Source organism: Podarcis melisellensis (assembly GCF_964234715.1).
Source record: "Podarcis melisellensis genome assembly, chromosome: 4".
NCBI classification, from domain to species: Eukaryota; Metazoa; Chordata; class Lepidosauria; order Squamata; family Lacertidae; genus Podarcis; species Podarcis melisellensis.
Genome location: NC_138531.1, coordinates 49,539,981 through 49,555,674, shown reverse-complemented (window position 1 = coordinate 49,555,674; position 15,694 = coordinate 49,539,981). Strand labels below are relative to the sequence as shown.

Genomic DNA, 15,694 nt, shown 5'->3' with positions numbered 1-15,694 from the left:
TTATGGCTTATGTGTGTTGTACGGAAGCTGTACTACCCAGGACAGGATGGGGTTGTGCAGAGTTGTTAAGGCAGCAGAGAGCATTGTTGGCTGCCCACTCTCCACCGTAGAGCAGATTTATGCCACAAGGTGCCATAGGAAGGCACTGGACATAGTAAAAGATCCATCGCATCCTGGTCACTGTCTCTTCGAGCTCCTGCCGTCGGGACGGAGATACAGGACAATGAAGACAAGAACGAGCCATCTTAAGAACAGCTTCTTCTCCAGAGCGATCTCGGCCCTGAATGGGAAGCCTGGACTTTGAAAGTCATCTAATCTTCCTTGCTGTATTATACTGTATTGTTTTAATTAGTGTTTTTATAGTTGTTTTGATTTTGTGTGGAGTGCCCTACCTGGGTGGATGGAGCAGCCAAGTAATTTCGTTGTCCCCGAGAGGGGGCAATGACAAGATATTATTATTATTATTATTAGGTAGATGGGTACAGTACGAAAACCAGTAGTATAAAATACTGCATAACATGTCATTACTACCTAGAATCATATATAAAACCGACATCTTGTGTTCCACAACACATGGGAGTAGGAGGATATTGGCCATTTTATTATGACCAAATGAATCCCAATTAAACACGTGTAAGTTTCCTTGAGTTTCCTAGGTACCAGCTTGAGCACAGCAAGCAAGCAGGCTGTGAAATTATCCTACTGAGTATGGTGTACACTTAATGCTGGTCCTTCAGCAACCAGATGGCAGGAAAAAACCACTTATCTATTCAGATTGTATTAAGCTTTCAAGGCTGCATGAAATGCATTTTTTGCCACCTGGACACATAACAAGTTAAACTTTTTGCCCTATGCCATACATATACAAGAACAGGATTTCCTGTGCTGTTTTCAAACCCTGCTTGATATTTAAAGAACAGCATCATATTTTCAAGTAATTATCAAGAACTGAAATTACTTCCCAGTTCCCAGATTAGGTTATGATTCTTACAGCTTCCTCTTTCATGTCACCTGTTCATTTAATAGGGTGCTTTAAGCCCAGCAAAGCACGTTTGTCACAATACAATTACAGCTCTTCTTATTGTTAACATATCATTGCAATAGCTTTGTCAGGTGCTTCCATCTATTCATGTTCTGAGAGAGACTCTGAAAAACAGCAAGACAGCTAAATATTGCTGTGTACTGCTCACAATAGGCACTATGACTGTGAGTTTTTTGGGGGGATCTCCTAAAATCTTGTCAGTTTTAATGATTTATGATGTTTGCCGTACATGCTTGCAAAGGAACAGGTTTCGGACAGAAGGACCATTGAGTCACTGGCAAACACCACCGCTCGGAGCCTTTTGAAAAATCTGCACAGTTACTGAAATGAGATCCTTCGGGTTTCTCCATGGTAACCCCCCTGTTGTTTCACTTTGTTGACAGTGGAAGGACTGAAAGTAGCGGAGATTGAAAAGTGTAAGAGTGATATTAAAAAGATGAGGGATGAAATGGCAGCGAGAAGCACCAGGTAAGTTCTGCTTTTCTTTTCTTTTTCTTTCGTCTTTGAGGAAAACAGCCTCCTCAGAGAGATTCCTGTATTAAGACTCTTCCAGTAATCCTAAGAAAGCTTACTTGGAAGTAAATCACATTGAGTTCAGTGAGGTTTACTCTCCCAGGTAAGTATGAATAGAATTGCAGCCTAATAAACAAATTTGTAATGCTTGATGGTCTGGGGTTGTTGTTTTTAAAAAGCTGTATAATCCAACAGCATGTAGTATTATGAGTTGCGGGGGGGGGGGGGGGGAGAGGTAGGCTGTATGCAAGATCCTTCTAATTCAGGGGTAGGCAACCTAAGGCCCTTGGGCCGGATGTGGCTCAATCGCCTTCTCAATCCAGCCCGTGGACGGTCCGGGAATCAGCGTGTTTTTACATGAGTAGAATGTGTCCTTTTATTTAAAATGCATCTCTGTGTTATTTGTGGGGCCTGCCTGGTGTTTTTACATGAGTAGAATGTGTGCTTTTATTTAAAATGCATCTCTGGGTTATTTGTGGGGCATAGGAATTTGTACATTTTTTTCTTCAAAATACAGTCCAGCCCACCACATGGTCTAAGGAATGGTGGACCGGCCCACGACTGAAAAAGGTTGCTGACCCCAGTTCTAATTCCTAGATCCAGCATGGATTCCATTGCTGGAATAGCCAGGCCAGCCTAGTAACGGCCTGCGAAGTATGAGTCATTAAGGAAACAAAGGTAGTGTCTCTGTGCTGGAGAACAAATGGCTGGGCCTCCCTCTCTCAACTGTCTGTTTGTTAGAAAGACAAACAGCCAGAGTGGAGAGTTGAGTGATGTGAGCTAGAAGCTGGATGAAAAAGCTGCAGGCTGGGAAGTCAGAGAGAGAGAGGCATGGCTGATTTCTGCTGGAATCCAAGGCTGTGGCTATTGGAGAAGCAAGACCTTCTTGGGGTGTTAATGCTGTGAACCCCTCCATCATCGGCTCAGGTTGTATATATGTTTAAATAAACCATTTATCGAAGAGACACTGCCGTCTCTGCTGTGCCTCATTTCTAAAAGGAACCACAGGACCTGGATAAGCGCCAGGAACCCCTGGAATCTCGCACAACTCGGAGATTGATGGTGGTGGGCAACAATACATATATATGAATGATACTTGTTTTATTTAAACAGACATGGCGACTTAATGGTTAAACAAGCTCATGGCAGATGACTGGAAAAATAACTCTCATAGAGAGATTAACATCTTGGTTTCCCTGTGTTTACGCATCCGGTAATAAAGAATTCTGGCCTTAGTTTTATGCGTAGAACAAAAACTTATTCTGCCAAGAAAAACATTCGTTTGGTAAGAGGCTCTCTTATTTTAAACAGACCTGCTCAGATATGAAATGTAATCTGAGGAAATATCACAATATACACACAGCGACTCCTCTTGTTATGGTCTTGTACTATGCAAGGATGTGCATGCTATATTTTAACCCCAGAAGGAGGTATTTCCTTTTCAGCGGAAGAAGCTAGCCTGCTAATCTGATGCGTTACCAAGTTTGGAGCTGCAATTAAAACAGGAGCAGAAGCAATCATAGCTTGTAATGGCAGGCTGGAGCAGCTGGTACATTTCGGTTTTGCTGTCGCTGACACATCAGAGCAAGCATGTCGGCAGCCAATACATGATTAAAGTTGTTTAGAAAAGAAGATAGAAGCAGTTCAGAAGGCTGGTACTGCTGGGCAAAGGCATGGCAGCTTTGCAAACTTCAGCCCGCTTAACTGTCCAAGCTTCCCCTAGGAAAACCTGGGAATTATAGTGCTGTGATATGGTCCATGCTCACAATGCAGAGGGTGCATAAAGTGCTTAAGGAGTTCTTGTTGTCATCATTGATGCAGGCAGCTTTCGCCAAAGTGTTACATGTTTATATCTCATTATAGAGCTGGAATGGACAATTTCAGTTTCTCTAGCTTTCTTACTTCTCCAATCTTGAGTTCTCCACATTTCTGCAGCAATATGCCTTTTTCTATCATTTTTTTTTAAAAAAAACAAATCCTCACAAAAATCCATCAGCATTTTGGTGCAGATTTATTTATAAACACGTCTAATATAAATATTTTTGCAAATAGCTTTTACAGATATAATGCATTTGTGTATGCTACTTTCACTAATTTATGCATTTTTATGTGCACTTTCCCCTAATAAATGCATGTTTGTACATTTTGGTTGGAGAACGATGTCATGAAATTTGGAGAAATGCGAATTTTGAAGGGCAGCTGTGTTTTGGTTCACATATTGGTTTGAGAAGTGCAAATTAGCTACTGTCTCATTCAAATGAGACAGTAGCTAATTTGCACTTCTCAAACCAATATGCAAATAAAATTATATTTTTCTCTCATCCCTACTTAAGAGGTACAACATGTGTGTGTTTGATCTGGAGAAGAAGTCTTCAGTTTTCCTCTTTGGGACACTGACTTTTTCTCACCACCTGTTTTCTCCCTTGTTGCTTTTTTCCCAGAAAGAAAGAAACTAATAATGAAGAGGCATCTATTGTTAATATTCCCTAATAATTCCTTTTAGCAGAAGCTAAACTTGACTTCTCTAGAATTCTAAAACCTGGCTACTTCATGATTCCACCTCAAAGTTCCCCTAACCCTTCTTCCTCCACAACTTCTTTTCTTTGCATCAATATTTTCAGGGCTTACACAGTTGAGTCACTTACATTTTGTATTTATTAAATAACAAAGCCTGTAATTCTGAGAGGCCCCAAAGTACAAGCAGCGTGCCTCCTGAAAATTACTGACAGGGTGCAGGATTGTGGGGGAGGGGGAGAGAAGCGAGAGAGATGTAATAAGCAGATCCATGAGGCATCTTGAGGCAGCCACGTCTAAGGGGCCCCTCTGTGGGAACACCCACCCACACCACTGCTGCCAATGAAGCAAGGAGAAGCGGTGGTGGTGGCTTCTGGGTTCCAGAGAGATATTGTGAGAGGCCTCCACAAGCTCTCGCTGGGGTCTCATGAGATCTTGCTGGAATCTGTAAGCAGAAGGCACACAATCCCGGTAGGAGAGGTTTCAGGTGAAAAAAGGGGATGAGCTGCCCCTAGTAATCAGAAAAGAACAGTGTCAGGATCATTGAGCATCTGTTGAGGCCTTCACTCTAGCAACCCCTGGAGCTTTCTGCTACTCTCTCCTCCTCCTCCTTGTTGTCACTGCCTTTTAACCTGCCTTCTCTGAGAAAGTGAGCAGCAAGTCATGGAAGAAAGAGTGCAGCAGCCTCCCCTTGCCTTGCCTTCTCTGTCTAGGTGCAGGTGGACTCAAAGGGAGAGGGGATGTGGATGGGCAGGGGCAACATCAGAAGGTATGAGCATCTTGTACATGGACCCCGCAGAATCTGGACCCCACACTGGACAATACATGGAGAAAAGAGGTCACTAAGTGACTGAGAAGTGAATGTGGGATATAAGAGAGGCTGCACCACAGGAAAAAGCAAGGGGGCTGCTAGACTGATCCAAAAGATGAGTCTTTTGCTAGCCTAAAACTGAGGGCCATCCTTTCCCTTTTCATTCAAAACACCGAATCTATAGCCACAGGTTTGGCATTTCACCCAGAACTTAAATCTAGCTGATTATTCTAAGTAGCTAGAAGAAGATCCTTGCTTTGCAAAGATACACATGATTGCAGCTGATGTTCCTTCACCCCTAATTATTACCTGTCAAGTAGAGCGTAATTTCAGCTCAGATTCTACTGGTTCAACTTGTACTCCACCAACTTTCTTGAAGCTTTGAGAGGATGAATAAGCCAAAGTGCACACATTTGTCCTACAGTGTTTTCGTTTCCTCAATTGAAGCAATAAAACCTGTTTCCATTTTCACAATCCAGATTTCAAGCCTGGTTCTGAGGGGTTTAAATGGGCACATCTTGGGGATCTGGTCTGACAATGGATAGCACACAACAACGCCTCCCCAAATTGGCCACTTCTGAGTATTTCTATAATCCACTGGGCCTTTCGCTTAAGAAAAGAAAAAATGATGCTGCGTCTGACAGCAGGTATAATTTTGCTTTCAGGAAAAGGTGTTAGCCTATGTCCCTCTAAACGCATTCACTTTACACCCACTTTCACACTCCATCTTTTCTTTTCTTCCCATTTCACAAATGGGAAGTGTAAGACACTGGCCATATTCTCCTCTCACCTCCCCACCTTCACAGTTAAGAGCACATTCTTAAAACATCACAGCTTCTAAAGTTTGCACTGTATCCCACCCACTGCCATTTGCAGCCTAAGCAGATGGCTTTTGCTTTAGCAGCTGGGCCTGAGACATCGCAACAAACCTTGTCAGTATACTCCAGATTGCTGGGGGCCTTTCATTTATTCCGTTGCATGAAAGGAAAAGGATGTGCTCTGTGTGTGTGACATTCGTCCTGAAGGAAGACCTCGGCAGAATTTAGTGATTAAAATTACAAGTAGCTTTGAGTTTCCTAGGCAACGTGGCTCCAGCTGTTTGAAGTGACGGCATAAGCCAATGTTGACTTACTGCAGAAGGGTCTTGATCCTTGAGCCGCTAAGCAAATACTCGTCTCAAGAGTTGGACTGAAAAACTTCTGATGCACAATGCTGAGGATTCATTTTTCTATTTTGAATTCTCTTATTCCGATGCTCTCTCTGTTTTCGTTAATGCATCTGCGCTCTAATTGGGGAAGGAAGAGAAATATGATTCAGTATGATTCAGATTTAATGATTCAGATTTAAAGGTGAACCTAATTCACTATTTTTGAAACAATATTCAAAGCAAAACACAGCCATCCTTTGGATTCTACACTTCTCCAAATTTTGCATTGCAGTTCTCCAGCCAAAAATGCATATATGCATATACTAGGGTAAAGTTTTTTTTTTAAAAAAAATGATTACTTTAAAGGGCATATGATTCATATATTAGTGTAAATAGCATACAAAATGCATTATATTGGGGAAAAGTGCTTTGCATACATGAGCATATTAATGCAAAATTGTGTACAAAAACATATATATTAAAAGAAATTCACACTGAAATCCTGAGATTCTCATGAGGACTTAAAAAAGAAACTGTTGTGGAAAAATGAGAAACTTTGAGAAACTGAAATTGACAGTTGTCTCCATGCCTAGCCCTAACCAACAGAAGATGACAAAGTTGCCAACTGCCCACTAGGTTCTAATCTGACCAACAGGCCTAGTATGCCTTCAAGGGGAACATGACAGGCAGAATTTTGAGCTGTCTATCTCCCTCTCCCTCAGGTTTGAGATGTGGTGATTTGGAAAGCTGTGCCTTATAGAATTTCAGTCTCATAATTCAGCAAAAAGTCAGGAAACCCAGAGAACAAATGATATTACTCTTACTTTTCATTCCAGTAGGCTAAATTTCAGCCACTTAAAAGTTAAAGAGGTTTCCACACACACAGCACATCTCTGTGTCCTCTATCTGGACTTGCAAGAGGCATTATCCAAGTTCAGAGATACTGTACATTCCTGCCAGGCAAAAGCACCACGAGGACCTGGAGCAGGGCTGGTGAGGGGTGTGGCCTAAGGGGAAGGGGTGTGGCCTGGGGAAAGTTCAAAGGGCTAGAGACCTGTACAGTGGTACCTCTGGTTGTGATCTCATGTGATAGTAGACGTCAAAGGAACTAGTTTATTCATATTTGCTTGAAAAAATATATTCAAAAGGTAAAGAGGGCTGGATTTTGTTTTTTTTACACAGGACCAACTGCCCCTGTAAATACAGCTTCCTGGATGAGAGCAAGAGGCTGGTGCCCCGAAGGGATGTTCCATCCTATCCCAAGGTACACTGCAACACATAAGAGTTCAAAATTCTGTTTTACAGAGCAGATAATCACGTTAGTTAAAAATATCCTTTCCATCCCTTGTTTATTATGAGAACATTTTCTACTCAAATGCTACCTAGATTTTCTCAATAAAATCTCTTATTAAAGTTTCCATTTACTTTGCTACGGGTGATGGTTAGATTCCATTGCTCCCATGCTGATATAAAATATTTAAATCAACAAATTATTATTCTTTTATTATTATTATTATTACTATTTATTAAATTTGTAAACTGCCTTTCATTCAAAGATTTTAGGGCCGTTCGCAGCATCAAATGCAGAATAAAACATAACAAAAACAAAACTTTCCCATCACCCCCTCCCACAAACACTTTTAAAAGGACAAATCAATTACAAGTCACATATCTATGAAAGAAGGTTCCCTGATTTATTTATTTTTTAAAAAAATATGTTGAATTCCTATTCCAAGTAGTATGTTTGGGCTGATAGATGCTCATTGGGGTACGTTTCACCATACTTTGAAGTGGTAAGGAGACACACGCTTGCTATTTTATTTTAAGAACTGAGGCTCTTGAAAGACACATTTAGCATCACATCTCGCTTGGCCCTAATTCTATATTTTTCAAGCTCCTTGTAATTACTTCATGGTGAGGGGGAGGACCAAGGGTACAGTGTCGGTTATCAGTTCCTAGGGTGGGTGCGGGTGCGTATGGTTTCTGTGCGGGGGGGCAGCCCAACCCTCGCTGCCACCAGAGCAACTCCACCCCCACTGGAGCAAAGTGGGGTCATACTGAGCTGCCTGTGCAGAAGGAGAGCCTGTCCAGCCGATACAGCCCTTGGTGGACGGAGATGAGCCCTGGACCAGGCTGTGCTAGGACATCTGGTTCATGCCCCCACAAAAATTGTGCACCTGCAACCATAGCCCCTCTGTGCCCCCCACACTAAGCCCCTGGGACAGACAGTGGAAAACCTTGAACACAATGTTATAATTCATATATTTGGGGGTTGCTGCCTGAACTACACCCTCTGTTAGCTCTGGTTCAAATGAAATCCTATACAGAGGGTAAGTTAGTTACTTACTTATTGAATTTATTGAGCTGAGTCATGAAGATGGGTGACCTACAAGAGAAAATATGAAGCGGGTGTTGTGGAGAATCGTATTTCATAACAATGCCTCATTTTTCTCTGCAGTACATGCTTTCTCAGGAGACAATAGAAGCTCTTCGGAAACCAACCTTTGACGTCTGGCTATGGGAGCCCAATGAGGTAATGCCCCATGGAGACAGATTCCTGGTCCCTCCTTCTGTAAATGTTTGTTCTGTGGGACTCTTAGGAGCATTTGAGAACTGGAACCTAGACATGGTTGTGTTACAGAAACCAGAATGAAAGTGTACAGATAAATACAAAGTGCTCTTCAAATAAATGAAAACTCTAAGAAGGCTTATTCTGTAAATAAATGCAACCTAAAAAATGCTAAGTACTGGAACTAATCAGAGCAGTGGAGCATGTTAAAAGTACCATAATGTGAGTAGACACCTGTATCTCAAAACCAGGTCCATTCACATAATAAACAATAGGTAAAGCAGGAATTTCTTCAGACAGCTGATAAGCAAAAAGCACAATTTACTAATCGGATCAGGGGTTTTTTTACCTTAATGTGGTTCAACTAAGAATTCTATAACAGAGGTCTTTCCCATTATCGTTTGTACTTTGAAGTATACTTGGTTTTGAGAATGTCTTTTCACCCAAAAGCCTTTCTGTAGCTAATTATGGACTACAAAAAAGTGACTCACTTTGCAAATGAAAGGGGAAATCTGATTTGTACTAATTTGAATAAAAAGTTGGGTTCAGGCAATCAATGAAAATGAAAAGTCTGTATATTATTTTCACTGTATTTTATTTTTAAGGCTTGCTAGATTAGTGCCGTTTGCCTTATTTGTTGTTGTTTTTCTAACCAGAATGACTCTGTGATGAATTTACAAAAGGAGCTATTCTGGCTAATCATCAGAGTGCAAAAAACATGGAAAAGTGGAATGTGCAACATATTTTTATTTTTAAGATCTGCAAAGCCGATGTAGCAGCTTCATCATATTTGTTCCTGTCTTTATAATTGCCATGAGTTTGCACGAGGATCAGTTTGCTATGACAATTCTCCTGTGACAATTTCAGTTAAACAAAGCTGTCTCTCTTTTTTATGACATCTTTTCCAAAATAGTTGGGGGAGGGGACTTTTAGATACAAACAGAAAACAGAAAAAACATTTTCCTAGCTTGTCTTATTGGTGGTACAGACAGCAAATCACATCATTAGATACAAGTTTCTAGTAACATATGTCATCTCAGGAGCAAATGCATAAACCATTATGTGAACAGTGTCACAGCCTCATTTGGATACGTTCACCTTTTTGTTTATTTGCAGTTTATACGAGGTGTTTCAATTCACGTTACCACTTTCCCAGGTTTGTGTGGTGCATTTTTAATAGTGTTATAAATCACACCCCTGTTACATCATTACAATGCAAAGCAAGAACACAACAGCCTTCCATAAAGTGTCTTTAGAATTAGCCCTTTGCATTCTACCTCCCTCTGGCTCTCCTAATGTGGCATGTTAAAGGACAAAAATATAGGAGTGTTGCCTGTGATGGACTGCAGGGAAGGAGATGTACTTTCAGCTCAAATGCTGGCTCACCAGAATTCAGCACTGGAAAAAAGAAAGACATGGCCTATGTTTGTTGTCTTAATATAGTTTTTTCCTTGTGTATGTGCTGGTCAGTGCAGCTACACAGCTATGTTTGCTGCATGGAGAATGCAAGATTAAAGAAGCTACAGGAAGACATCCAAGTTTTAGCCAAGGCTTGGCTTAGAACGCTTGTTGCCAACTGCTATTATCTCTGCTGCTGCTGCTGTTCTTCTTTGCACTTAGAGCAGTTGCAGAGAACCTTTCACCCTCCAGACATTGCTGACATTGCAGCTCTCCTCAGCCCTAGCAAGCATGGGCAATGCCTCGGGATGGTGGGAATTGTAGTTCAGCAATATCTGGAGGCCCAAAGGTTCCCCTCACCTGACTTACTGAGTGTGATTCAAAGTCTTCATGGAATTTGCCATGGACTAATGAGCAAAATGAATTATAGGTTTTTATTTTGTGCAGCAAGTGATTGGGTTCGACATTTTGGTCCTTCGGTCACAAATGAAGCTAAAGTAGGAATTGCTCAGTCTGCAGAACATGAGACTCTTAATCTCAAGGTTTTGGTTTTTGCCATGTTGGGCAAAAAAATTCTGCATTGCAGGGGGTTGGACAAGTTGACTTTCATGGTCCCTTCCATATATACAATTCTGTTATTCTCTTCCATTAAAAATAAGAAATAGTCTTGCCTCGGTTTTTTATAGATATGAGATTGTATCCTCTGTAATGGTTAGTTTTCATTCCTAAGGGCTTTGGGTGAACAATGTATTGTTATGTTTTTAAACCTCAGTTTTTGGCCTCAGAGATAATGACTTGTTCATCTAGATTACCCAATGAATTCACAAATTAAGCATCCCATTTCTAAATTCAGCATTCTAGATGAATTCAGCAGTGCTTTTAAGTCACAGACTTAAGTGTCTGATGTGTTAGTGATGTACACTAGTGAAAATAATGTAATAATAGGAGAATTCTTTCTTTTCTACTCCAGATGCTGAGTTGTTTAGAACATATGTATCATGATTTAGGATTAGTGAAAGACTTTAACATCAACCCTATCACATTGAAGCGATGGCTGGTAAGATTTAAAGAGCAACTTGTATGGGATTTAAAATATTTGTGATTTTTTTTAAAAATGGGCATATAGTTTTACATATTCACAGATTTAAAAAAAAAAGTGTAAGCAGAGTATAACGAACACTTGTCCAACACATAAAGTATATAGAATACATATTATTCTTAGAACAAAAGGATTGCCATTCTGACACCATCCAATACTGACATCAGTCAATCCCTTCTTTAAACAAAAAACTTAAATAAGCAACCCAATCAACAGTTGTATCCAAATTAAAATGCCTGGTGTCAAGTGGCAACATTTATTATTAGTATCAACAATAACAACAACAACAAGAAGCTTATCATCAAAAGTATGACTTGTTTATCTGAAATGTCTCATATGCCATCAATTTGCATCACTTTTGCTTTGAGCTGTATCCATTAATTAAACTTAGCTTGCATTTGCAACAACATCCAAATGAGCTGAAAAATCATTCAGCAATTATACTACCTAATGAGCAACTTTATAAAGATAAAAAATAATACCTGCCTGCGCCCTGTCTTGCCAGAGTGGTGCATGCTCTGGGTATCTCTTGCTTGGACTACTGCAATGCGCTCTATGTGGAGCTACCTTTGAAGGTGACTCAGAAACTACAACTAATCCAGAATGTGGCAACTAGACTGGTGACTGGGAGTGTCTGCTGAGACCATATAACACCGGTCCTGAAAGACCTACATTTGCTCCCAGTACGTTTCCGAGCACAATTCAAAGTGTTGGTGCTGACCTTTACAGCAGTAAACAGCCTCGTTCCAGTATACCTGAAGGAGCGTCTCCACCCCCATTGTTCTGTAACCAATAAAGTTGTGGCCTAAATTCACCCATTAACCTAAAATACTGGTGCTGTCCATGTGTTTCATTATTCAGCAAATGGGGGAGGGCTTGGGGTCTTTTCATCAATATTTTAACTCTTTACCTACATGGTGGAGGTCACAGTGCCAATGGGAGGGGGAGTGTCCAAAACTGAGAAAAACAAAAAAGGGGGCACAGCAGCAACAGGGGAGAGGGGAGAAAAAGAAATAAGAGGAAGAGTCAACCTTCTCCTTATTTCTGCAGGGCCCAGTTACCTTATCAGCATGGCATGGGCTTGTAAAGCACAGATTCCAAGGGGCTATAATTATAGCATCAAAGTGTTGGTTGGGAGGATTAAATGCCAAATGCTTGTTTTCCTCATAAATTTCTCCCTTTTTGTTTTTAGCTGTGTATTCATGACAATTACAGAAACAATCCATTCCATAATTTTCGACATTGCTTCTGCGTTACCCAGATGATGTACAGTATGATCTCTCTCTGCAGTCTCCAGGTGTGTCTTTCTTTGGCTGCATTGGCTTTCTCTCTCTCTAGTTCCCCCCCCCCCCACACACACACACAAATTGTGAAAGCAATAGTCTTCTGCCTGTAATAATGTATTTTATCCAGAAGTGGTGGTTGTTGATTATTGAAAGGCATGTAGTTGTGCCGGGGAAACCACCATTTTTAATCTGTTTGCATTTGAGAGGAGAACCAAAGGGTGAATGAAATGAATTGGGATAGCTCAGTAGGTAGAGCATGGGACTCTTAATTTCAGGGTCATGGGTTCGAGCCTCATTTTGGGCAAAAGATTCCTGCATTGCAGGTGGTTGGACCAGATGCCCTTCATGGTCCCTTCCACCCTACAATTCTATGAACTGACACATAGATAGAAATCTTGGCAAGTGCAGGAGTTACTGAATATGTAAACCTGGAATGTTCCATGAGAGGTTGTAGGCCCAGAGCATAATTCTGGTTGGGCTCCACACCTTACTGAAGCTCCCACCAGCTTTGAAATACATTTAACTCAGTGGTTCCCAATCTTTTTTTTGGCCATGCCCCACCTAAGCATCTCTAAAATCCTGATGCCCAGCCCCTGTAAACTCCTATTCAGGTGGGGGAAGCCTAAAAAGGTCATTCACTGTCACTCTCAAATTGCCCCCCTTAAAAATCAAATTGCCCCCCTGTGGCGTATGTGCCCCACCTTGGGAACCACGGATTTAACTAAATGATATCCCAAATACATGATTGCATTGTATGTTGAGAGAGAGAGAGATTTTTAAAAAGGCAGCAGTGGTGGACCCTGATCCAGATCAGAACCATGGCATGGGAGAGAGGGATTAACTCCTGCCCTGTGCCATTTTCCCCAACGAACACCGCCCCCTAGCCACTGCTTGTGCCCATAGCTGTTAATTCCCAAGGCAAATAGCATAATCGATCTCACTGCACTGTCCAACTCGGAATCAGGGCTCCCTGCAGCTGCTTTTTTAAAATGACAATACTATATGGCATACTTAACTCTTCTATCTTGGCTTCCTCTTCCATCCAGCTTCAGTGTGGACAAAGTGCCTTAACTTCTTCTTGCACCTAAGTCGGAGGAAGGGATACCAAGGCGGTACTTCTGCCCTTGCTGAAGTTGGTAGGAAGGTAAAGGCAAGGAACTTTGGCCTTCGTGTTGTCCTCACCTGTACAGCAAAACTGGCAATGGTGTCTAGCTAGTGATACTCCAAACCTGAACAGCTTGACTGTGGGTGGTTTTTCCCCTCCCTGCCTAGTTAGACACAATATTAGGAAACTGACCCTTGCTAATAAAAGCAATATTTGGGTTCTTGCCTCTGCTGGGTGGAGGTCAAATTTTCATAAACAGATTAAGTGGTCTATAATCAAGACAACCAACAGCAGTCTGTGGCTAAAATCAGCTGGCATTATTTATTCAAGTAGGCCCTGGTTTGCGGGAGGCAGTGGAAGACAGGAGGGCCTGGCATGCTCTGGTCCATGGGGTCACAAAGAGTCGGACACGACTAAATGACTAAACAACAACATGGCCCTGGTTGTTATCCCAAGCAAAAAATAGACCCTAAGCCTTTATTCTTCACACTTCTCTTCCAAGCTCAAGTAGTGCATGGAATGCCCAAATAAATAGCTTTTTATAATTAACACAAATCTTGGCATAATTTCTTACAAGATGAGAAACCTTTGACTTTAAATTAAATTTATCCACTATTGTGCAAACTTCACTTTCTCTATTCCGTCCTGTTGTTAATTATGCACCAGAGGCAGGGTTGAAGACTTCACTGTTGTCGTCATTATAGTTTTAGTCTAAGTTGCAAAGCATGTAGTTATTAAACTGTGCGCTGAACCCTAGTTAGAACTGCACATTTTGAAATGTTAGATATGATTTCCTTATTATAAAAGCTATTTGAATTAATGTGCTGCATTTTCTTCTTCTTCCTGGTTAGGTAAAGCTTTCTCAAATGGATATCTTAATACTAATGACTGCATCAGTGTGTCATGATCTGGATCACCCTGGATATAACAACACGTATGTATCCTTTTTGTGTGTGAAAAGAATGATTAGGAATGTAAAGTACTAGCATGAAGTGTCCGGTGCTGCCCAGGATAGTGTAATTAGTGAGTTTGGGCCCGTCACACACAAAAATTGGCAGAGTCACGCCATCTTTGCCCAACATCAAAACATCAATGAAGACTGCTGCCCCCACTTCATGAATTTGCATGCCATATTTGACAGTGATGTTATAAAGAGGTGGCTGAACCTATAAATAACAGGTGGACAGACAGACAAACCACTTTCCAAAATATATAGTATTCGAGCAAATGCAGACCAAAAATAAAACCTGAGAAATTTCTTTTGGCATAAACTTGCTTGAGATAGAGCTACCTTTGACATGCACCTGACAGGGTGGGCTCTGGATCAGAAAAGCTTATGCCACACATTGTTTATGTTTTTAAGGGTACCACAAAAAACCCTCCAAGGTTTTGTTACAAGAACAGACTAACATGACTATCTATCCCTTTGGAATTTGCCTCATTTAAAAAAGGCTTCACTTGGATGTGGGAGAGACTCTGACATCTAGGAGTTCAGAATCCCACAAATTTCATATTGCCTTCAAACTACAGATGAGCACCTTCCCTTTGGGCTGCTTGTGCATTTCTTTCTATGTGTTTCCTTCACACCAGGTACCAAATTAATGCACGGACGGAGCTTGCTGTGCGCTACAATGACATTTCCCCGCTGGAGAACCACCACTGTGCTGTGGCTTTCCAGATCCTTGCGCAGCCAGAATGCAACATTTTGTCCCATGTTGATAAGGAGCAGTTCAAATGGATTAGGCAGGTATGGGTCAGAAAGATGTGGCAAAGTTCCTGTCAATGTGTATTATTGTCAGAGACCATCTGCTATTATTAATGAAATGCCTGGGCTCAGTCATGAGACATGTGGAGAAAACGTAAAGTACAGTGGTACCTCGGGTTACGAACTTAATTCAATCCGGAGATCCATTCTCAACCTGAAACCCTTCTTAACCTGAGGCGCGCTTTCACTAATGGGACCTTCCGCTGCTGCCATGCCGCCGGCGCGCGATTTCCGTTCTCATCCTGGGGCAAAGTTTGTAACCCAAGGTACTACTTCCAGGTTAGCAGAGTTTGTAACCCAAGTGTTTGTAACCCGAGGTAGCACTGTATAGAGTGCCTATGAGCTTGTCCAGAGTGATTGCTACCATTCAAAACCTTTACAACCAGACCCCCAAAATCTATAATTAGGTCAAATTGATAGGCAGTCTTAAACCTCAGCATCTCTT

The 15,694-nt window shown here is 41.4% G+C and overlaps 1 protein-coding gene across 8 annotated transcripts in view; it reads left to right on the top strand.

The window, feature by feature from the left end:
- PDE9A (phosphodiesterase 9A) overlaps positions 1–15,694 on the top strand; it is a 66,373-nt gene that overhangs the window by 41,946 nt on the left and 8,733 nt on the right. For all 8 annotated transcript variants that reach the window (XM_081907955.1, XM_081907954.1, XM_081907957.1 and 5 more), the window contains 7 exons: positions 1,426–1,510; positions 7,210–7,291; positions 8,486–8,560; positions 10,965–11,051; positions 12,286–12,390; positions 14,336–14,418; positions 15,075–15,231. In XM_081907955.1, coding sequence (XP_081764081.1) covers positions 1,426–1,510; positions 7,210–7,291; positions 8,486–8,560; positions 10,965–11,051; positions 12,286–12,390; positions 14,336–14,418; positions 15,075–15,231 — 674 coding nt within the window. The remainder of the gene's footprint in view (positions 1–1,425; positions 1,511–7,209; positions 7,292–8,485; positions 8,561–10,964; positions 11,052–12,285; positions 12,391–14,335; positions 14,419–15,074; positions 15,232–15,694) is intronic.